The sequence below is a fragment of the Triticum dicoccoides genome, chromosome 2B (assembly GCF_002162155.2).
Source record: "Triticum dicoccoides isolate Atlit2015 ecotype Zavitan chromosome 2B, WEW_v2.0, whole genome shotgun sequence".
NCBI classification, from domain to species: domain Eukaryota; kingdom Viridiplantae; phylum Streptophyta; class Magnoliopsida; order Poales; family Poaceae; genus Triticum; species Triticum dicoccoides.
Genome location: NC_041383.1, coordinates 782,488,644 through 782,507,928, shown reverse-complemented (window position 1 = coordinate 782,507,928; position 19,285 = coordinate 782,488,644). Strand labels below are relative to the sequence as shown.

Genomic DNA, 19,285 nt, shown 5'->3' with positions numbered 1-19,285 from the left:
CTAGATATTTCAACAAGTGACTACATACAGAGCAAAATGAATGAATCTACACTCTAAAATATGTTTATATACATCCCTATGTGGTGTCCATTTGAAATCTCTAAAAAGACAAATATTTAGGAACAGAGGGAGTACAAGTGATGGTGATGGTGATGGGCTAAATGTAGTTGGGCATGAGCAATAGGGGATCAGGTGGATAATACTGGGGCCATGGTTTTTAATGCATACCAGGGCTAAGATTTTGAAGAGCACTTATAATTCATGCCACTAAATACATCATTATTAGTATGCGCTTGCTTGCAGTAAGTTTGATTGATTTGTTTTCTGAATCAAAGGTTGGAAGGAAAGATTGCGCTGGTTACCGGTGGCGCTTCTGGCAACTACGTGGTGCCGCTGGACGCTGCGCCGTCAGGGATCACGCGCCCGCTCGTCGAAATCCTGCGCGACCTCAACAAGCGTGTCCCGGAGGCCATCGTGCTATCCGCCACCCGCCGCGCCTCCTCATCCGACCCCGTCATCCCATGGTACCTCTCTCTCCCTCTCTGCTCCGATTCCCCATTCCCGTGTCGTGCTAGCTCGAGATCCAATCAAATGCGTGTGCCGTCAGAGGAACCTATTCTGTAGAGTCTTCAAAAGAACAGTAGGCCCAGTTCACATATGGGAGAGGGGAGGAACTGAGTTTAGTGATCAGTGCGCAAATGGATCTTGTTTCACCTACTGCATCAAAGTCCTTGTTCAGAGTGGTGGCTTTCTCCCACGGAAAAGGGAAATAAACGGAACGATTGCGGCTTTCTCACCTGAAAGACGTAAATCTTGCGGTTGTCAGGTGATCTAGCGACCAAGTTCAGGATCCTTCAACGTAATGCTATTTGCCACCGTTTAATTTCGTCCAGAGTTTATCTATGGTACCTTCGTAAACACACTTGAACTTACTGTGTCTGGCAGCTTGAGAAGCTTGCTTAACTCTACATTTTACGTTTCTCGACACTTATTATCCTTTTTATTCCTGCAAAATTGTCCCCAGATACCTTCCGCACTGACTATATTTTGGTCGGTGTGATTATCGTTCTAGGTCTGCTGCTGTTATGTTGGTCACTGCTCAGTGGCCCTTGCTTTCGTAGACAATTAGTAGTGGACAACGCATATCCAAATGTAGCCCTTCAGTGTGACCACGTCGTCTATTGACAATTGTTCCAGCAACCTGATTGCTCATTTAGTTGGCCCCTACTGTCCTTGTTGTTAAGCGTCAGGCTGGCCCTCTTCGGGGCCGTGATCGAACTCTGAACCCGTTTCTATACCCAGCTAGGGTACATCCAATGGTGTTTTCTGTCGATCCAGCTAAGAGGATTTCGTCAGCCTCGCATGAATCGTGGTTGGCAAACCGTCAAACAGGTTTTGGGGGTTTTGACAGGGGTCCACCGCACCGAAGGGTCTGACTATAACAAATGTAATAGTAGGAAGGGTCTGACTATGACAAATGTAATGCGTGTGTGATTCCCCATTTGCTGAATTCTAAAACTGCTCACATATGGTTTGTGATCTGAGTGGGTCGATTGATTTGATGTTAATTTGTTTGCTTCACTCTGTTTATTTATGGCTACTACTTGTTCTGAGTCGTGCATCTACACTTGGTGTGACTGCTGTGTACAAATGGAGACATTCCTTCTTTTGATGAACCCTTTTCAGATAACCGAAGACTTCTCGACAAGTTGGTGCTGTATGGCCTGGTTGAGCTCAAGGTTAACGGAGACGGCAATTGTCAGGTCTACCTACCGGATTCAGTTTTCTGTTTACTTTTTGAGAATAGTATATTTAGTATCATTAGTATAGACCTGCTCTACAAGTACTTATCTCTTTCTGAATCTTCCTTTTAAGCAGTTTCGGGCATTGTCCGATCAATTTTACCGAACTCCTGAACACCATAGATTTGTGCGGCAACAGGTAGTCAATCAGGTAAGTATTGTGCATTCAGGCATTCCATCCCCTCTCATAGTAAATTCAGTTTTATTTTAACACTGACGCCCTTGCATAAACACTGGTGCAGCACAGCCGTATGTACAAGAAGCAGAGCGCATCAGTTCATGCTCGAGCCCCAAAGAAGGTAGCAATGTTTGGGTTTCCTCAAGGATGTCAGACTCTATTTACAGTATGTTAAATGCAGACAATGTTGTTGATTTATGAGAATTATTTATTTACCTAGTGGATCCCCAATTGTATATCTGTCCCTATCAATGCAAATGCTGAGCCATGTTCCACTTTTATTGCTGTACATTATATTTTAACTGCCTGAAGGGGTTAGTATGCTCCTTGTCTTTTTCACTGATTGTCTTTTTCATCGACATGCACCACATTATTTTTCCGTGTCATTCTTCTGAAGAATCTAAAGTTTCTGAACCTCTGTTGGTAATGCTGCAGGGTTCTGGTGGCTATGCCGACGACCGTCGAGAGGTTCATGGACTGGACGGTGTCGTGGTTGCCGATGTATGGAGAGGCGAAGTTGCTGCCCATCATCTACCTCTAGCTCCCCAGCACACGGGTAAGCACCCCGAGCCCGAGAGATGATCAACATTTCAGATAGACTTGATTCGGTATGTGGCCAATTCTGAATCTGAATCTTAATGGTGTTCGGGTTTCAGGGTGCGGGGCACGTGTACGATGGCTTCCTCCATCCGCTGGTGGCATGGCCGACATCGACCGGAGCCTGCTTGAGCTGAGGGCTAGGGCGAGGGACATGACGGCGTCACAACACAAGGCGGCGGCTGTCATCGGTCAAGTGTGGCTCGTCGAGGCTGCCCGCTGTGTTTTGTCACAGTTGTAGGCCACGAGATCAGGCCGAGAAGGCGCCACGCATTGACGAGTGAGCCAATTTTTGGATTGGACCATAACAACGTGTATTAGTCTCTGACGTCTAGAAGTAGTGGTAAAGTTTTGAATTTGCACGGCAAGAACCACTTACGTAGGTAGCTGACACGCACAACACTGTGTTTACACTCTTATGTAAAAGATATGAATTATACAAGAGTTGCCTCTACAATGAGGAACTGTGATAGTAGATACGGCAATTGTGTGATAGAATGGAATTGATTGATTTTATTTTTTAAAAATTTCAAATAAGTTAGTAGTAGCGTGGGAAAAAATAGCTCGCTACTAGTATTTAGGATACTAGTAGCGTTGGTATTATAGACACGCTACTACTATTTTGTTAGTAGTAGCGCGTGTATGAAATAGCAGTAGCGCGGGTGTGCACCAGCGCTACTACTAACAAAGTTAGTAGTAGCGCGGGTTTAACCCACGCTACTACTAACTATTAGCTGTAGTGCGATACTAGTAGCGCAGGTACCCGCGCTGCTAGTAGCCATTTTACCCGTGCTGCTAGTAGCCTTTTTCCTAGTAGTGGAAGTAGGGTATTAACTCCATCGAGAGGGCCCGAACCTAGGTAAAACATCGTGTCCCTTGCCTCATGTTACCATTAGCCTTAGACGCACAGTTCGGGACCCCCTACCCGAGATCTGCCGGTTTTGACACCGACATTGGTGCTTTCATTGAGAGTTCCACTATGCCGTCGCTGTAAGGCTTGATGACCCTTTCGATCATCTTCGACAATGCGGTCCAGGAGGAGGTTTTCCTCCTCGGACAGATCTTCGTATTCGGCGGCTTCGTACTGCGGGCCAACTCACTTGGCCATCTGGAGCAGATCGATAGCTATGACCCTGGCCATCAGGTCAGGTTTGGAAGCTTAAACCATACTGCCGACATCCGCGGAGACTTGATCTTCGATGGATTCGAGCCCATGCTAGGCATGCCGAACGGTCACAACAGGCATGACTTTGATCTGCTATCGGACAGTATTCGGGAGATTGCGCCTGCGGTGGCACGGATAATCAATCCGGAGCAGATCGTGCCTTCCGAAGGCGGATGGATGGACCCCGCCATGGAAGCCGCACACTCATCGGCGTTGGAGCCGAACACTGATCCCACCTCCTGTGAAAGTGGTGTCATCAGACCCTCGGATTCGTCTCCGGCTACAGGATCCGAACCACGTGCGTCCGTGCCTGTCGAATCTAATTGGGCACCAGTCATGGAGTTCACTGCCGCGGATATTTTTCAGCACTCGCCCTTAGGTGATGTGCTGAACTCATTAAGGTCTCTTTCCCTGTCAAGAGATTCCTGGCCGAACTATGTTCGGCTCGAGTGGGAAGCAGACGACGAAGAAATTTGTTCCCCACCCACCACCCACTTCATAGCCACTGTTGATGACTTAACCAACACGCTCAATTTCAACTCCGAAGACGTCGACGGTATTTACGACGACGCAGGAGAAGAACAGGAACCACCGCCCACTAGGTGCTGGACTGCCACCTCATCATACGATATATACATGGTGGACACACCAAAAGAAGGCGATGGTGACAATACAATGAAGGATAATCCCCTTGATAAGCCACCAAAGCGGCGCCGTAGACACCGCTCTAAATCCCGCCACAGTAAAAACAACAACAACAGCGCAAGAAATAATAATACCCCGGTTGATTCCAAAGGAAACGATGACCCCATGGACCCAGCGATGGAGCAGGGTGAGCCAGGGGACGGTGAAAATAGTCTGGAGCCGACGTCAGATAACGCCGATCTCGAGGGTAAAATTCACCAACCTGTCTCCGGAGAGGAGAACAGCTCGGACGATGATGCACTCATCATCCTAGAAAAACTCTTGGAACAAGAGAACCTCCACAGAAGGCTTATCGCCACCGTGAGGAGCCTAAAGAAGCAGAAGCAAAGGCTTAAGGCCGCGCAGGATACGCTCAACCGCAGGTGGAACAAAGTACTCGACACAGAAGAAAAATACGGCGACGATCGCCATACAAAGAGCTATCCAAAGCGCAAGCTGCTGCCCGAGTTCGACGATGAGGCCGTAGAGCCTACTCAGCCGAAAACGACCGATTAGCCGGACCGACCGCCCCGTGGCCGTGACAAGACGGCTAATGATGCCGCCCACAAGACAACACACAATTTACGTGAGCTCCTAGACAGAAAGTCCGGTGTGGCCATATCCATCTATGGATCTAGGAAGCTCGCTCCGGCACAGGATCAGAGCTACCGAAACGATCACATTGATCGAACACCAGCTAGGAATCAGAACTGAACACAACAACCGTCGACAGCATGCCACGACACAACCAAATACAGGGGTGCCGCACACCCTCTGTGCTTCACCGATGAGGTACTGGATCATGAATTTCTGGAAGGATTTAAACACATGAATATAGAGGCATAGGACGGAACTACAGACCCTGGGGTCTGGATCGAGGACTTTATCCTCCATATCCACATGGCTCGCAGAGATGATCTCCACGCCATTAAATACCTACCCCTCAAATTAAAGGGACCAACTCGGCACTGGCGGAAAAGCCTTCCCGAAAACTCAATTGGAAGTTGGGAAGAGCTCGAGGATGCTTTTAGGGCCAATTTTCAAGGGACCTATGTCCGACCTCCGGACGCAGATGACCTAAGTCACATAATTCAACAGCCCGAAGAGTCAGCCCGAAAGCTCTAGAACAGATTTCTTACTAAGAAGAATCAAATAGTCGATTGCCCGGACGCCGAAGCCTTAGCGGCTTTCAAACATAGTATCTAGGACGAATGGCTTGCCAGACACCTCGGCCAAGAAAAGCTGAGGACAATGGCAGCCTTAACAAGCGTTATGACCCTCTTTTGCGTGGGCGAGGATAGCTAGCTGGCCCGTAGCGGCACCAGCGACCCAAGCACATCCGAAGTCAGGGATGGCAGCGGGAAGCCACGACGCAACAAAAACAAGCGTCAAAACAATAATGACAGCCCAGAGAACACGACAGTCAATGCCGGATTTAGTGGCTCTTGACCCAGTCAACGGAAGAAGCCATTTAAAGGCAGCAGAGATGGACCGTCCAGCCTAAACAAGATTCTAGAAAAATTATGTCAGATTCACGGCACCCCCAAAAAACCTGCAAACCACACCCACACAGAGTGTTGGGTTTTCAAACAGGCCGGCAAGCTGAATGCCGAACAAAAGGGGAGGGAGACGCCAAGTGAAGATGAGGACGAGCCTCGTCAGCCGAACACTAGAGGATAGAAGAAATTCCCACCAGAAGTCAAAACAGTGAATATGATTTACGTAACTCACATTCCAAAGAGAACGCAGAAGCGCGCACTCCGAGACGTATACGCTGTTGAGCCCATCGCCCCTAAATTTAATCCCTGGTCGGCCTGCCCGATCACCTTTTACCGCAGGGATCATCTGACTAGTATCCAGCACAACGGATCGGCTGCCTTGGTGCTCGACCCAATAATTGGCGGATACCATCTCACACGAGTCCTTATGGATGGCGGCAGCAGTCTAAAACTGATATATCAGGACACTGTCTGCAAAATGGGGATAGACCCTTCAAGGATCGGCCTAAGTAACACTACCTTTAAAGGAGTAATACCAGGCGTTGAGGCCCACTGTACGGGCTCTCTAGTACTAGAGGTTGTATTCAATTCTCCCAACAACTTCAGAAGCGAGGAATTAACCTTTGACATCGCTCCATTCTGAAGTGGCTACCACGCACTACTTGGAAGAACAACCTTCGCTCATTTTAATGCAGTACCGCATTACGCCTACCTCAAACTTAAGATGCACGGTCCACGCGGTGTCATCACAGTTAGTGGAAATACAGAGCGTTCCTTACGCGTGGAAGAATACGTGGCAGCTCTAGCAGCCGAACACTGAGCAGTCCCTCTAACCAGGACTAATGGCCGGTCGTCAGGACCACGCACACGGTTAGACGAGTCCGGCACTCCACCCAATGGAACAACCTAGTTGGGATTTCCCCATAAAAAATGCTAGGGGCTGCTCGCACAAAGAGCCCATAGTTTGGCTCGACCCTATCAATATAATAACATATTGCACTTTCATGGTTCATTGAGATTAACGAACTCCTCACACATAGTCTTTCACCTAGATTTTTTCTTTTAAAGATGATCATCGTGCTATGCCCTTCAAGGATACGGCACAATGGAGATAAAGGCGCAGACGTGCAGCAGGGCCCCGCTCAAAGGTTTCTTTTCAGATTAAGACCCTGCGTAAACCTTTTTAATGTCTCTAGTTGCTTCCTCCCCTCCAAAAAATTTATACAATCGGAAGGGACACTGGCATTTTCGGCATTTTTGTCACACTAGACTACTGCTCATACCTGGAAACTCAGGGCTTATTGTCAAGGGCGTTATTCAGCCTAGTACACATTATAATGTCCGAATACCTTAGGGAGTGTTCGGCGTCGAGAGTTTGGCCTTATATGCATCAGCTCCGAATCATGTCTTTGGTCAAATGTTTGGTTTGCCCGGCTCCCGTGTTTTGCTACCTTATGTTTCGTTCTATCAGCTAGGACGACACCAAGAGAACTACTGCAACTATGCCGATGAGCACCTCAGTAGAGAAAGCCGAAAACTGACTGTCATGATACAGCGCGAGACTAGTCAACCACTCGATGACCCAGCAGAATCTTCATGATTCCTCCGCATTAACGAAGGACCGGTTTCCCGGTCACGTACATACGCGCACCATATCCGGCTGAAACACGAAAGTACCAGGGGCTATATAGTAGCCCCACCGTCAAACTCCTATGGCTAAGTGAAAGTGTTAAAGCTATATAGTCTGATTGCCTGGTTCGCCACGCTATCACCTCCTTAACGGACCAAAAGGTTGGATCAAGTGTGATTACGCGTTTTCTCAAACACCCCCGCTTTATATGCGTGGGGGCTGAAGCCGACGACTGCAAACTTTCAGGTTATATACATACATAAACGGCCGCACAAGAGGAATTATAATACTTTTGGGCAAAAGTATAAAAACAACCTTTATAATCAAAATAGCATTGTCTTTACAATGGCGATACATGTCATTCGAACATGGCACTCTTCGAGCACTGAGCCTCTATTAAACGGGTGCCTTCTAAAACTTCTTCAAAATAGTGCTCGGCCGGGTCCTGGCCGTCCGCCGTACTCCGGGTTGCAATAGCGGTGGCTTCCGTCCTAGCCCAGTATGTTTTAACACGGGCAAGAGCCATATGCGCACCCTCTATGCACGCCGACCTCTTCATAGCATCGATATGCGACACATCACCAGGGAATTGTTGCACCAATCCAAAATAGCTGTCCGGCCTTGGTCCTTGTGGCCAAAGATGATCCACGACAGACCTCATAGCAAGCCCGGACAACCTGTGGAGTTTGGCCCATGCGGCCATCTTTTCATTCAATGGCAGCGGACGTGTCGGGGCACTAAACTGCGACCAGAATAACCTCTCAGCCTTATGGTCTTTCCGATCTTTGTAAAACTCGGACGCATCAGCAGCACTCTCTACCAGGTCCGCATATGCATCCGACGCACTCCACAACTGATCCAGAGGGGCATACTCCGGATCTCCGAATTTCATCCGCAACAGATAGGGCTTTCTAGCCACGATATCTCCGGCTTCACGAAGCTCCTCCCTCATTCCCTCATTTCAGAGCGGGTTTCCTTGGCTACCTCCAGGCCTTCTTCAGGCCAGCCGCTTTTTCTTGATTTTCCTTTTCAAGGAGCTCATGGCGGTTGGCGGCATCTTCCAGCTCGGTAGCCATCTGGGCTATCTTTTCTTTGCTTCGGCGATGAGCAGCCTGTTCGGCTCTTAACTCCTCGACCGTCTTCAGAGTGGCCGCATCACTTATCCGAGCTTGCTCCTTGGCTCGGGCAAGCTCCGCCCGAAGGGTCTCCACGGCAGCAGCTCCATCTGCAATCACAACATGTTATAGATACTAGCATCATGCTCCGCTTAAACATTTGCTGACAAGCCAAATATACATACCCTGGGCCTCGTCCAGCCGCTTGTTAACAAGTGCGATGTCGGCATTGGCGACATACAACTGCCGCTTTAGTTCGTCAAAATCAGCAGATCGGTCGGCCGCCGGACCCTCAGCCACCTGCACATAAAGCAGCACGCTTATTACCAGAGATTATGATCCTCCTTTCGCCATGTTGATGGCAACCAGAGTCTCAGGGGATACTATCTATACAGAGCACACTTAGCATGTGTGGAACCATCAAAAATACATTTTTGCGTACCTTAAAGCCTCTTAGTAGACTCGTAAAAGCTTGATTCAAACCGCTTTTCGGGGATGAAATCCTCTCAACCACCATACCCATTATGGAACGATGTGTCTCTGAGATGGCCGCTCGCTCCAGAAGGCCCATCAGTGTGTCCGGCTGTGTGCCGGACTATTCCGGACTCCTCCTAAAGCTCTCTTTGGGAGCCGGACATGCCAGACTCCGGGCAGTCGAATCGTCAACTTCTGTCCTTGGTGGATTAGGAGAAATCCTCCGTGACGACACCTCGGGGTCATCCGCCCCATGTGACCGGGAGGCAGGGGGAGGCGTCCCGCTCTCCATCATCTCCGGAGGAAGATCCCCCGAGGACGAACTCTGTGGAGAAGGGCTACGAGCCGGACTGCAACAAATATGTTTCGGTCATTATCCTCAGAGACAAAACGGGGTATGTCTACCAAAGTACTCTTTCACTTACGGCTCGGTGGAGGGCCGGCCCCCTTGCGAGGTTTTCTTCCCTCGTTTGGAAACCTCCGTTTCCAAGTCTTCAGCGGCGTCCCTTTTCTTACCTTGAGGAGAAGGGAATTTAGATTCCCCTCCCTGATTATCCTCCTTCGCGGAGGCACCTACTCCTCCAATCTGGACGTGTAAAAAAATGAGGCCCATCTGTGGCTTCTCTATTCCTCTCCTCGTCCTCTCCCGATGGCACATGATACATCATGGTCAAGCATCCTGGTCAACAAAGGATTCGGCGAGCCTTCGGGAAGAGGGGCTAGACACCTAATCCTCTCCGCCTTCTTCGGCCAGTCCTGGTAGAGAACAATTTTTTAGAATGATGTTACAATAAACATAAAGGATGGTGTGTTCTATAGCGGAATTACTTACTTGGGTATCCGGGCGGTTGCAATTGAGACCCGCATCCTCGGTGGTGTCCGGACACTTTATTCATGATCCAAAGAATGATTCATACATCTCTTTGAGCGTCAGGCCGAAGAATTGTTGAACGGTTCGCGGTCCTTCCGGGTTGAACTCCCACATACGGAGAGGACGACATTGGCAGGGCAGGACTCGACGAACCAGCACCACTTGTATTATCTTGACAAGACTGACATCCCTCTTGAGAAGATCTCGGACGCGGCTTTGCAATGTCAGCACGTTGTTAACCGGCCCCCAGTCTAGCCCCTTGTTGACCCATGACGCCAGTTGCGGTGGAGGGCCCGAGCGGAACGCTGGAGCGGCCACCCTCTTTGTACCTCGGGCGTAGTGATGTAAAACTTCTCCCGCTGCCATAAATCAGTAGTCTCAACGAAAGGAAGCTTTGGCCATGGGGCATCGACGCCTTTGCTTATTATAGCGCCTCCGCACTCCGCGTGACGCCCGTCGATCACCCTCGGCCTCATATTGAAGGTCTTGAGCCATAGGCCGAAGTGGGGGTGATGCGGAGGAAGGCTTCACACACGACGATAAACGGCGAGATGTGAAGGACAAAATCTGGAGCTAGATCATAGAAATCTAGTCCGTAGTAGAACATGAGACCTCTTACGAAGGGATCAACGCTAAAACCTAGCCCTCGGAGAAAGTGTGAAATAAAAACGACGCTCTCTTAGGTTCGGGAGTGGGGACGACCTGCCCTTGAGCAGGTAGCCTGTGCGGAATCTCGGCGGTGAGATACCTGGCCTCCCTAAGCTTCCGGATGTTCTCCTCTTTGACGGAGGAGGCCATCCACCAGCCTTGATTGGATCCGGACATGGTCGAAGGACCGAAGTGCTTTAGCTTGAGCCTTGGGTGTTGGAACTCGAGGTACGGGAGGGGAAGGATTGAGCGTGGAAAGAGAAAGGACAGGCCTTGGCCCCCCTTTATAAAGAGGACGAATATCAACCGTCCCCCGCGTGACCGTTTGTGAGTTGCCTAAAATCGAGGAGTCTTATTAAATAAACACGGTTGAGTTACCCACACCTGTATTGATGAGAATCCCGTGATAAGGGGGACACGATCTCTGCTTCGACAAGATGTGCCAATAAAACCGCCCCGCAGCGCGTGTAGTGGCTGGTTATGAAAACTGTTCTAATAAAGACCGGACCATGGCGTGATATCATAAAAGCTGTCGGCAGTTTATATTTGTGGAAAATTATACTCTCTATAGTGGTATGTGGAATTTGTTTTGCAGAGCCGGACACGATCCTTGTGTCCTAAATCTTCTATGGAGTATTCGGGGAAGGAACCCTCCTTGCAATGCCGAGGACAATCTGCGCGCCGAACTCATCGTCATTGAAGCCTGGTTCAGGGGCTACTGAGGGAGTCCTGGATTAAGGGGTCCTCGGACAGCCGAACTATATACTTCGGCCGGACTATTGAAGTATGAAGATACAAGATTAAAGACTTCGTCATGTGTCCGTATGGGATTCTCCTTTGCATGGATGGCAAGCTTGGATATTCGGATATGTAGATTTTCTTCTCTGTAACCAACTCTGTGTAACCCTAGCCCCCTCCAGTGTCTATATAAACCGTAGGGTTTAGTCTGTAGGACAACAACAATCATAATCAGAGGCTAGCTTCTAGGGTTTATCCTCTTCGATCTCGTGGTAGATCAACTCTTGTAATACTCATATCATTAAGATCAATCAAGCAGGAAGTAGGGTATTACCTCCATCGAGAGGGCCCGAACCTGGGTAAAACATCGTGTCCCCTGCCTCCTGTTACCATTAGCCTTAGACGCACAGTTCGGGACCCCCTACCCCATATCCGCCGGTTTTGACACCGACAACTATCCTGCATATATATTCTGTAAATTTTCCTTTGCAACTTGCGAGTACATTCCACGTACTCACCTGCACCTGTCATGTGCAGATCTCAACAGATTAAGAGACGATAGGGTTATGGTCTACACTCAACGAGCCCAGTGGCATTGATGGAGCCCTAACTTAGCGACTACGTATTATTCCGCTGTATTATGTGCCAGCATTGAGTTGTGCCAATGGTATGTATTTGTTTAATTCTGGGTGTACCATTATAGTAAAATGATGTATGTTTTACTGATATTCATTCTTGTTACTGTGTGTGCTAGCTATGATCCAAGGATAGCACAATAAGCACAGAGACTTGGATTTTACCAAATCCAGGTCGTGACAGTTCAGAAACCCATGCCTTTTCCTCCAAAACCATCCAAGAAAAAGGATGATGAGGACTTTGAGCGCTTTGCTGAAATGATTAGACCTATCTTTTTGCGTATGCGTTTGACTGATATGCTTAAAATGAATCCTTATGCTAAGTACATGAAAGATATTGTTACAAATAAAAGAAAGATATCGGAAGCTGAAATTTCCACCATGCTTGCTAATTATACTTTTAAGGGCAAAATACCTAAGAAACTTGGAGATCCAGAAGTACCAACTATACCATGCTCCATTAAAAGAAACTATGTTAAAACCGCTTTATGTGATCTTGGAGCCGGTGTTATAGTGTTATGCCTCTGTCTTTATATCATAGACTTGAATTAAATAAGTTGACACCTACTGAAATATCCTTGCAATTGGCTGATAAATCAACTGCTATACTTGTCGGTATTTGTGAGGATGTGCCTGTTGTGGTTGCAAAGGTTACTATCTTAACGGACTTTGTTATTCTTGATATTCCCGAGGACGATAGTATGTCGATTATCCTTGGTAGACCCTTTTTAAATACTGCATGGGCTGTTATTGATTGCAACAAAGGCAATGTCACTTTTCATGTTAATGGAAATGAGCATACGGTACACTTTCCGAGGAAACAACCTCAAGTTCACAGTATTAATTCTATTGGAAAAATACCATCGATTATTATTGGAGGTTTGGAATTTCCTCTTCCTACTGTCAAGAAGAAATATGATATTCTTATTATTAGGGATGTGCATATCCCAGTTGAGGTAACCTAGTGTTATTTGAAAATTCTCCGGTTTCATGCGATTCGGAATGAGTTTGTTAACAAGACTTGATCAACCTTGTTAGTGGATTCCTTTTGATGAGCATGAGATGGATGAAGTTAGAAATCACAACTCTCTGTACCCTCCTTTTACTTTTTGTTATTTAGATTTAATAAAGCAAAAATAGTATTTTTCTGTCTGTTTTCTGATTTATCCTTGCAATAAAAAATACCCCGAAAATAAAAGTTCTCCAAATGCCCTGAAAATGAAATATGATTTTTCTAGAATATTTGAGAATATTTGGCACTAAGAACACATCAGGGGGAGCAAGCACCTGGCCACGAGGGTCCAGGGTGCGCCCACCCCCCTGGGGCGCGCCTCTGCCTCGTTGGCCCCTGGTGCCCCCCTCCACTTATTCCGGCACCCATACACTTCTTCCTCCCAAAAAAATCACCAACCAGCTCAATCGCGAGTTGTAGCTCATCTTGCTGCCATTTTTGATCTCCTTTCTCAAAGCTCCATTCACAAAACTGCTTTGGGGGATTATTCTTTGGTATGTGACTCCTCCAATGGTCCAATTAGTTTTTGTTCTAGTACTTTATTCATTGCAAATTTTTGCTGCTAAGGTGACCCTGTTCTTGAGCTTGCATGTCAAATTTATATGGTCACAAGTAGTTCCAATGCATGATATAGTCTCTAGGCACTTGTGGGAGTAGTTGCTATCAATTTTGTTGAGTTTGGTTCACTTTTATTTTGACCTACTAAAAATATCAGAAATTTACAGAAAGTGATGAAGAGATTTTTGAGGGGCTCTTCGAGCCAAAGCTCGAAGGATAAGGAGAGTGAAGAGAACAAAAAGCCCAAATTTAATCTCCCTCGCACCATGGAGGTTCGGCCGTGTGAATGGCCTTGTGATGAGTTCTTGAGAGCAGCCGGGATTCATGATGCTTTTTATCATTTGGCTGAGAATGCAGGCCTCACCGACTTCCTCCACGACCAGCTCGATTAGTATCTCCTACTCACTAATACTTTCATGCAAAATTTTTACTTTCATGCTAAGAAATCACCACCTTCAGTGAAGTTTCATTTATATGATGAGGTTAAGGAGATGTCACTATGTGATTTTTGTGCGGTTTGCAAGATACCCTTCGAGGGCAGCATAGAGGGACCACATCGTAGCACTACAAAAAAAAGACACATCTCTGACATTTTGGGCCGAACGAAATTTTTTTCTGTCATACATATGACACTTCTATGATGATAATTGTGACAAAACCCGGTATCATCATAGATGTGGTGGGCTCCTACTTCTATGACAAAAAATCATGACAGAAAATGGGCTTTTCATCCTGGGCGGCCGGAGACGCAGCTGCATGACATTCTTTGGGCCGTCCATGATGGAAAAACCCGTGGTAGAAGCGAGGGGGAGGAAAATTTTGGGGAGTTGCCGGTTACGGTGGGAGGTTGGGGGGAAAATCTCGTATGTACGCGCGTGTGTGTGAGGCATTGTCTCTAACTGAACCCGAGCGATTGCACTGCAGGCTACGCGTTACTGAACCCGAGCGATCGATCGATTGCTGTTAACTGAACCCGATGGAGCGATTCCTTCGCTACTGCTGCTAACTGAAGCCAATCGATGCTGCCTCTGGGATGAACAATGAGCGTTGCAGGGGGGGTTTGGATGAACAGTGAGCGGTGGCGTTGCCTCTGGATGATCAGGAACCCGTGGTGTGGAGGGCTGGATGAACAGTAGACGATGGAGGGGTGGCCGTGGAGGGGTGGTTGAACAGGACCCCGTGGTGTGGAGGGATGGATGAACAGTAGACGGTGGAGGGGTGCCCGTGGAGGGGTGGTTGAACAGTAGCCGGTGGAGTAACGCGCGGTGGAGGCTGGATGAACAGGAGCCCGTGGAGGCTGGAGGAGGTCGACGGTAACCCGTGGAGGCTGGAGGAGGTCGATGGTGGAGATGAACAGTATCCCGTGGAGTCCCTTTTTGCGGTACGCCACACCCCTCCCCCCCCGTTTCGACCGTAGCGCTCCAAGACAAGTCCGTTTCATCCGTTTTGCGGTACGCCACACCCCTCCCGATCAACAGGACCCCCGTTTCGACCGTAGGAGGTCCGTTCCTTTGTTTTGCGGTACGCCAGGCCCCTCCCGATCAACAGGACCCCATTTCGACCATAGGAGGTCCGTTTCCTCCGTTTTGCGGTACGCTAGACCCCTCCTGATGAACAGGATCCCATTTCGAAAATGGTCGGTCGAACACAAGGCTGTTTCCTCCGTTGTGCGGTACGCCAGGCCTCGTTTCCATCGCCTGTTCCGTCCAAGCCCTCCCGATGAACACGACCACGCATTTCGTTCCGACCCAGCAGGTTGGCTCCCACGCGTTCCGTTGCCTCCCGATGAACACGATGCATTCCGTTGCATCCCCATGAACACGACGACGACGTTGTTTCTTCGTTCCGACCCAGCCATGTATGTATGCGTGAGTAATCGTACGCTTCGACCAGGTGGTCCCGACTGTCAGGCACTTCCTTGCCTGCGAAGATGTAGCTGGTGGGTCCCAGCAGTCAGGGGGGCGAATCGTTTTGTTTTTTTTTTGTTTTTTGCCCGGACGCACTTCCTTGCATGCGAAGATGTAGCTAGTGGGTCCCAGCAGTCAGGGGGGCGAATCGTTTTTTTTTCGGACGCACTTCCTTGCGTGCGAAGATGTAGCTGGTGGGTCCCAGCAGTCAGGGGGAAATGTTTTTTTCGCGAAATACGGTGGCCCGTCCGGTGGGTCCCTGCTGTCAGGTGGAGGAATAATTATTTTGCGTGTAATAAGGAGGCACTTCCTTGCGGCCGCTGTGGACCCAGCTGTCAGCCTCTCCACGCACAGTACTCTTTTGATGGAAGTTGGTCGTTGACCACATTGACCATGCCGCGCCGAGAGCACCACGACGGTGGACGACGGTGAGGCCTAGGAAGGGGACGACGCGGAGCCGGGGAAGACGCAGCAGTGGATGCCCACACGAAGAGGAGTACGAGGGTGAGGCTGCCATCGCCGCAGAATAACAGGGGGTGTGGGTGAGTAGAGGGATGGCCTGGCCAGTGGTGGGAGTAGTAGGGGGTGGTGAGGCCTCCGCGGCATCACAGCCGACCACAGGAGGCAGGAGCACGCGACACGACCGGCGCTGCTTTGGGCGGCTGGAGCACGAAGACCAGAGGTTCAAGAAGCACTATGGTCGTTGGATGGACATCGTACGGTCACTGGAGCTAGAGTCGTTCATATTGACTAAGTTGACAAAGCCCTCCGTCCCCGTAAACTTAGTAGGCCCACAAGTCAGCCTCCCACCAAGGTGAGTCCCAGCTAGCAGGGGGAGTATTCATTTTTTTTGTGCATAATAAGGAGGCATTTCCGGTGGGTCCGAGCTGACAGCGGGGGGAACATTTTTTTTGCGAAATACAGAGACCCTGCCAGTGGGTCCCAGCTATCAGGTGGAGGAATCATTATTTTGCGCGTAATAAGGAGGCATTTTCCTGTGTGGGCCCCTACTGTCAGCCTCTTCTGATGGTTGTTGTTTGTTGACCATGTTGACCTCTCCGCGCCGAGAGCACAAACGCGGTGGACGAGGGCGGGGCCCAGGAAGAGAACCACCCGGAGCCGGCGAAGCCACCATAGTGGATGCCCACGCCGAGGGGAGAACGAGCGCTGACTGGTCGGCTGCGGGGTGAGGCTGACATTGCCGGAAAATAACAGGATGTGTGGGTGGTTAGAGGGATGGCCTGGCGGCAGCACAGCCATCCACCGGAGGAGGGAGAAGGCAGTCCCGCTTGCGCTGGTTTGGGCGGCTAGAGCAGGAAGATCAGAGATTGAAGAAGCACGGCGGCCGTTGGATGGACATCCAACAGTCACTGTTGTGTGTTCACTAAGTTGACAAAGCCTTGCGTATGCATTAAAAAAAATTAGGACAGCGTCGTCGTCAACCTAGTAGGCCCAGAAGTCAGCCTCCAAATCTGTGGAAAACAGCATACAGCCCATTAGCCATTATTTTCAATAATTTACAGCCCATTTGCTAATTCTTCAGGATATTTGAAGCTCATATTCTTTTTATTAGCATTACAGACCATATATTCTGGGCACTACTAAAAAATTCAACGAAATTTTGCATATTTCGGTTGGGTCTGAACTATTTTAATCACGAAATTTCGAGTCACGTTAAAAAACGTTTTCAAAAAATTATATCAAAATAAAATTCAAAAAACAATTCTCCGCAAAAAATTGAATGAAATTTAGAATCTTAACTAGCAAGATGCCCGTTTGTTGCACGGAACATGAAGATGCATTTGTATGAGTAATTTATCTTGTGGGTGAAAATATGATATTTTAATGTAATTGCCAGTTGGCTTTGGTTTTTATAAGAGTAGAGAGTAGAGAAATCCTGAAAAAAATGATATTTTAATGCAATTGCTGGTTGGCTTTGGTTTAAAAATTTACAGCCCATTTCTTATAACTTATAGCCCGTTTTCTGGGGAAGCCCATTTCTTATCCCTCCTCCTCGTCTTGAAAGATTTGCAGCCCAGCAGGGCTGAGAAAAGCAAGTAGGCCTCGGTTTTGGTATTCTCCAAAAAAAGAACTGGGCTAGCCAATTTCAGAAAGTAAAAAATATCAACTGGGCTCGTCATGTGCTTAATAAAAGCGTAAGCGTGGGCTAGACGGGCCACAGCCCACGCACAGTGCGGAGTTGAGATCCGTCTCTAAAACTGAAAAACAATTGGGCGAGCTGCTGGGTCCCTGGTGTTATCCGCTTGTTGTGTAATTTTCTTGTTTATTGACTACATTGAAAATGGCGTGGAACCTAGTTGTCAAACAATTAGGAGGAAGTATTGTTTTGGCTCTTAATAACGAGGCACCTGCTTGCGAAATGCAATGACCCTGGTGGGTCCCTACCGTCAGCCTCTCCACGTACAGTCATCTCCTGATTCCTCTTGGTTGTTGACCATGTTGACAACACCAGACGGCGGCGAGCACAACAAGCTAACCAAGGCGGAGAACGACGACAAGGCCTCGGACGGGAACGAACAACAACCATGAAAGATGCGGCAGTGTAGTGGCAGGTCGAGGGGAGTACGAGGGCAACAACATGCAAGTCAAGCATACAAATGGTACAAAAAGCCCAAGGATTAATTGTTCATCAAACTTCTAGAAAAAACCTGAAGGAAATATGCCCTAGAGGCAATAATAAAGTTATTATTTATTTCCTCATAGCATGATAAATGTTTATTATTCATGCTAGAATTGTATTAACCGGAAACATGATACATGTGTGAATACATAGACAAACATATAGTCACTAGTATGCCTCTACTTGACTAGCTCATTAATCAAAGATGGTTATGTTTCCTAACCACAGACATGTGTTGTCATTTGATTAACGGGATCACATCATTAGGAGAATGATGTGATTGACATGACCCATTCCGTTAGCTTAGCACTTGATCGTTTAATATGTTGCTATTGCTTTCTTCATGACTTATACATGTTCCTGTAACTATGAGATTATGCAACTCCCGTTTACCGGAGGAACACTTTGGGTACTACCAAACGTCACAACGTAACTGGGTGATTATAAAGGAGTACTACAGGTGTCTCCAAAGGTACATGTTGGGTTGGCGTATTTCGAGATTAGGTTTTGTCACTCCGATTGTCGAAGAGGTATCTTTGGGCCCTCTCGGTAATGCACATCACTATAAGCCTTGCAAGTAATGTAGCTAATGAGTTAGTTACGGAATGATGCATTATGTAACGAGTAAAGAGACTTGCCGGTAACGAGATTGAACTAGGTATTAGATACCGACGATCGAATCTCGGGCAAGTAACATACCGATGACAAAGGGAACAAAGTATGTTGTTATGCGGTTTGACCGATAAAGGTCTTCATAGAATATGTAGGAGCCAATATGGGCATCCAGGTTCCGCTATTGGTTATTGACCAATAATAGTTCTAGGTCATGTCTACATAGTTGTCGAACCTGTAGGGTCCGCACGCTTAAGGTTTCGATGACAGTTATATTATGAGTTTATGAGTTTTGATGTACCGAAGGAGTTCGGAGTCCCGGATGAGATCAGGGACATGACGAGGAGTCTCGAAATGGTCGAGATGTAAAGATCGATATATTGGACGACTATATTCGGAGTTCGGAAAGGTTCCGAGTGATTCGGGTATTTATCGGAGTATCGGAGAGTTACGGGAATTCGCCGGGGAGAAGTATTGGGTCTTATTGGGCCATACGGGAAAGAGAGAGGGGCTGCCTAG

The 19,285-nt window shown here is 48.0% G+C and overlaps 1 protein-coding gene across 1 annotated transcript; it reads left to right on the top strand.

Moving 5' to 3' along the window:
* The first annotated feature begins 173 nt into the window (after positions 1–173).
* Positions 174–3,065, top strand: LOC119361415. The gene is made up of 7 exons (XM_037626630.1): positions 174–192; positions 336–524; positions 1,687–1,763; positions 1,879–1,953; positions 2,045–2,101; positions 2,416–2,536; positions 2,637–3,065. The coding sequence occupies exons 1-7, from the start codon at positions 174–176 to the stop codon at positions 2,816–2,818; spliced, it is 720 nt and encodes a 239-aa protein (XP_037482527.1). The 3' UTR covers positions 2,819–3,065.
* The last annotated feature ends 16,220 nt before the right edge of the window (positions 3,066–19,285 follow it).

Excerpts from the sequence above, each read along its gene's own strand:
- LOC119361415 (XM_037626630.1), top strand. Across the intron at positions 1,954-2,044 it reads GGCAACAGGTAGTCAATCAG|CACAGCCGTATGTACAAGAA; the intron begins GTAAGTATTGTG and ends ACACTGGTGCAG. Across the intron at positions 2,102-2,415 it reads ATGCTCGAGCCCCAAAGAAG|GGTTCTGGTGGCTATGCCGA; the intron begins GTAGCAATGTTT and ends GTAATGCTGCAG.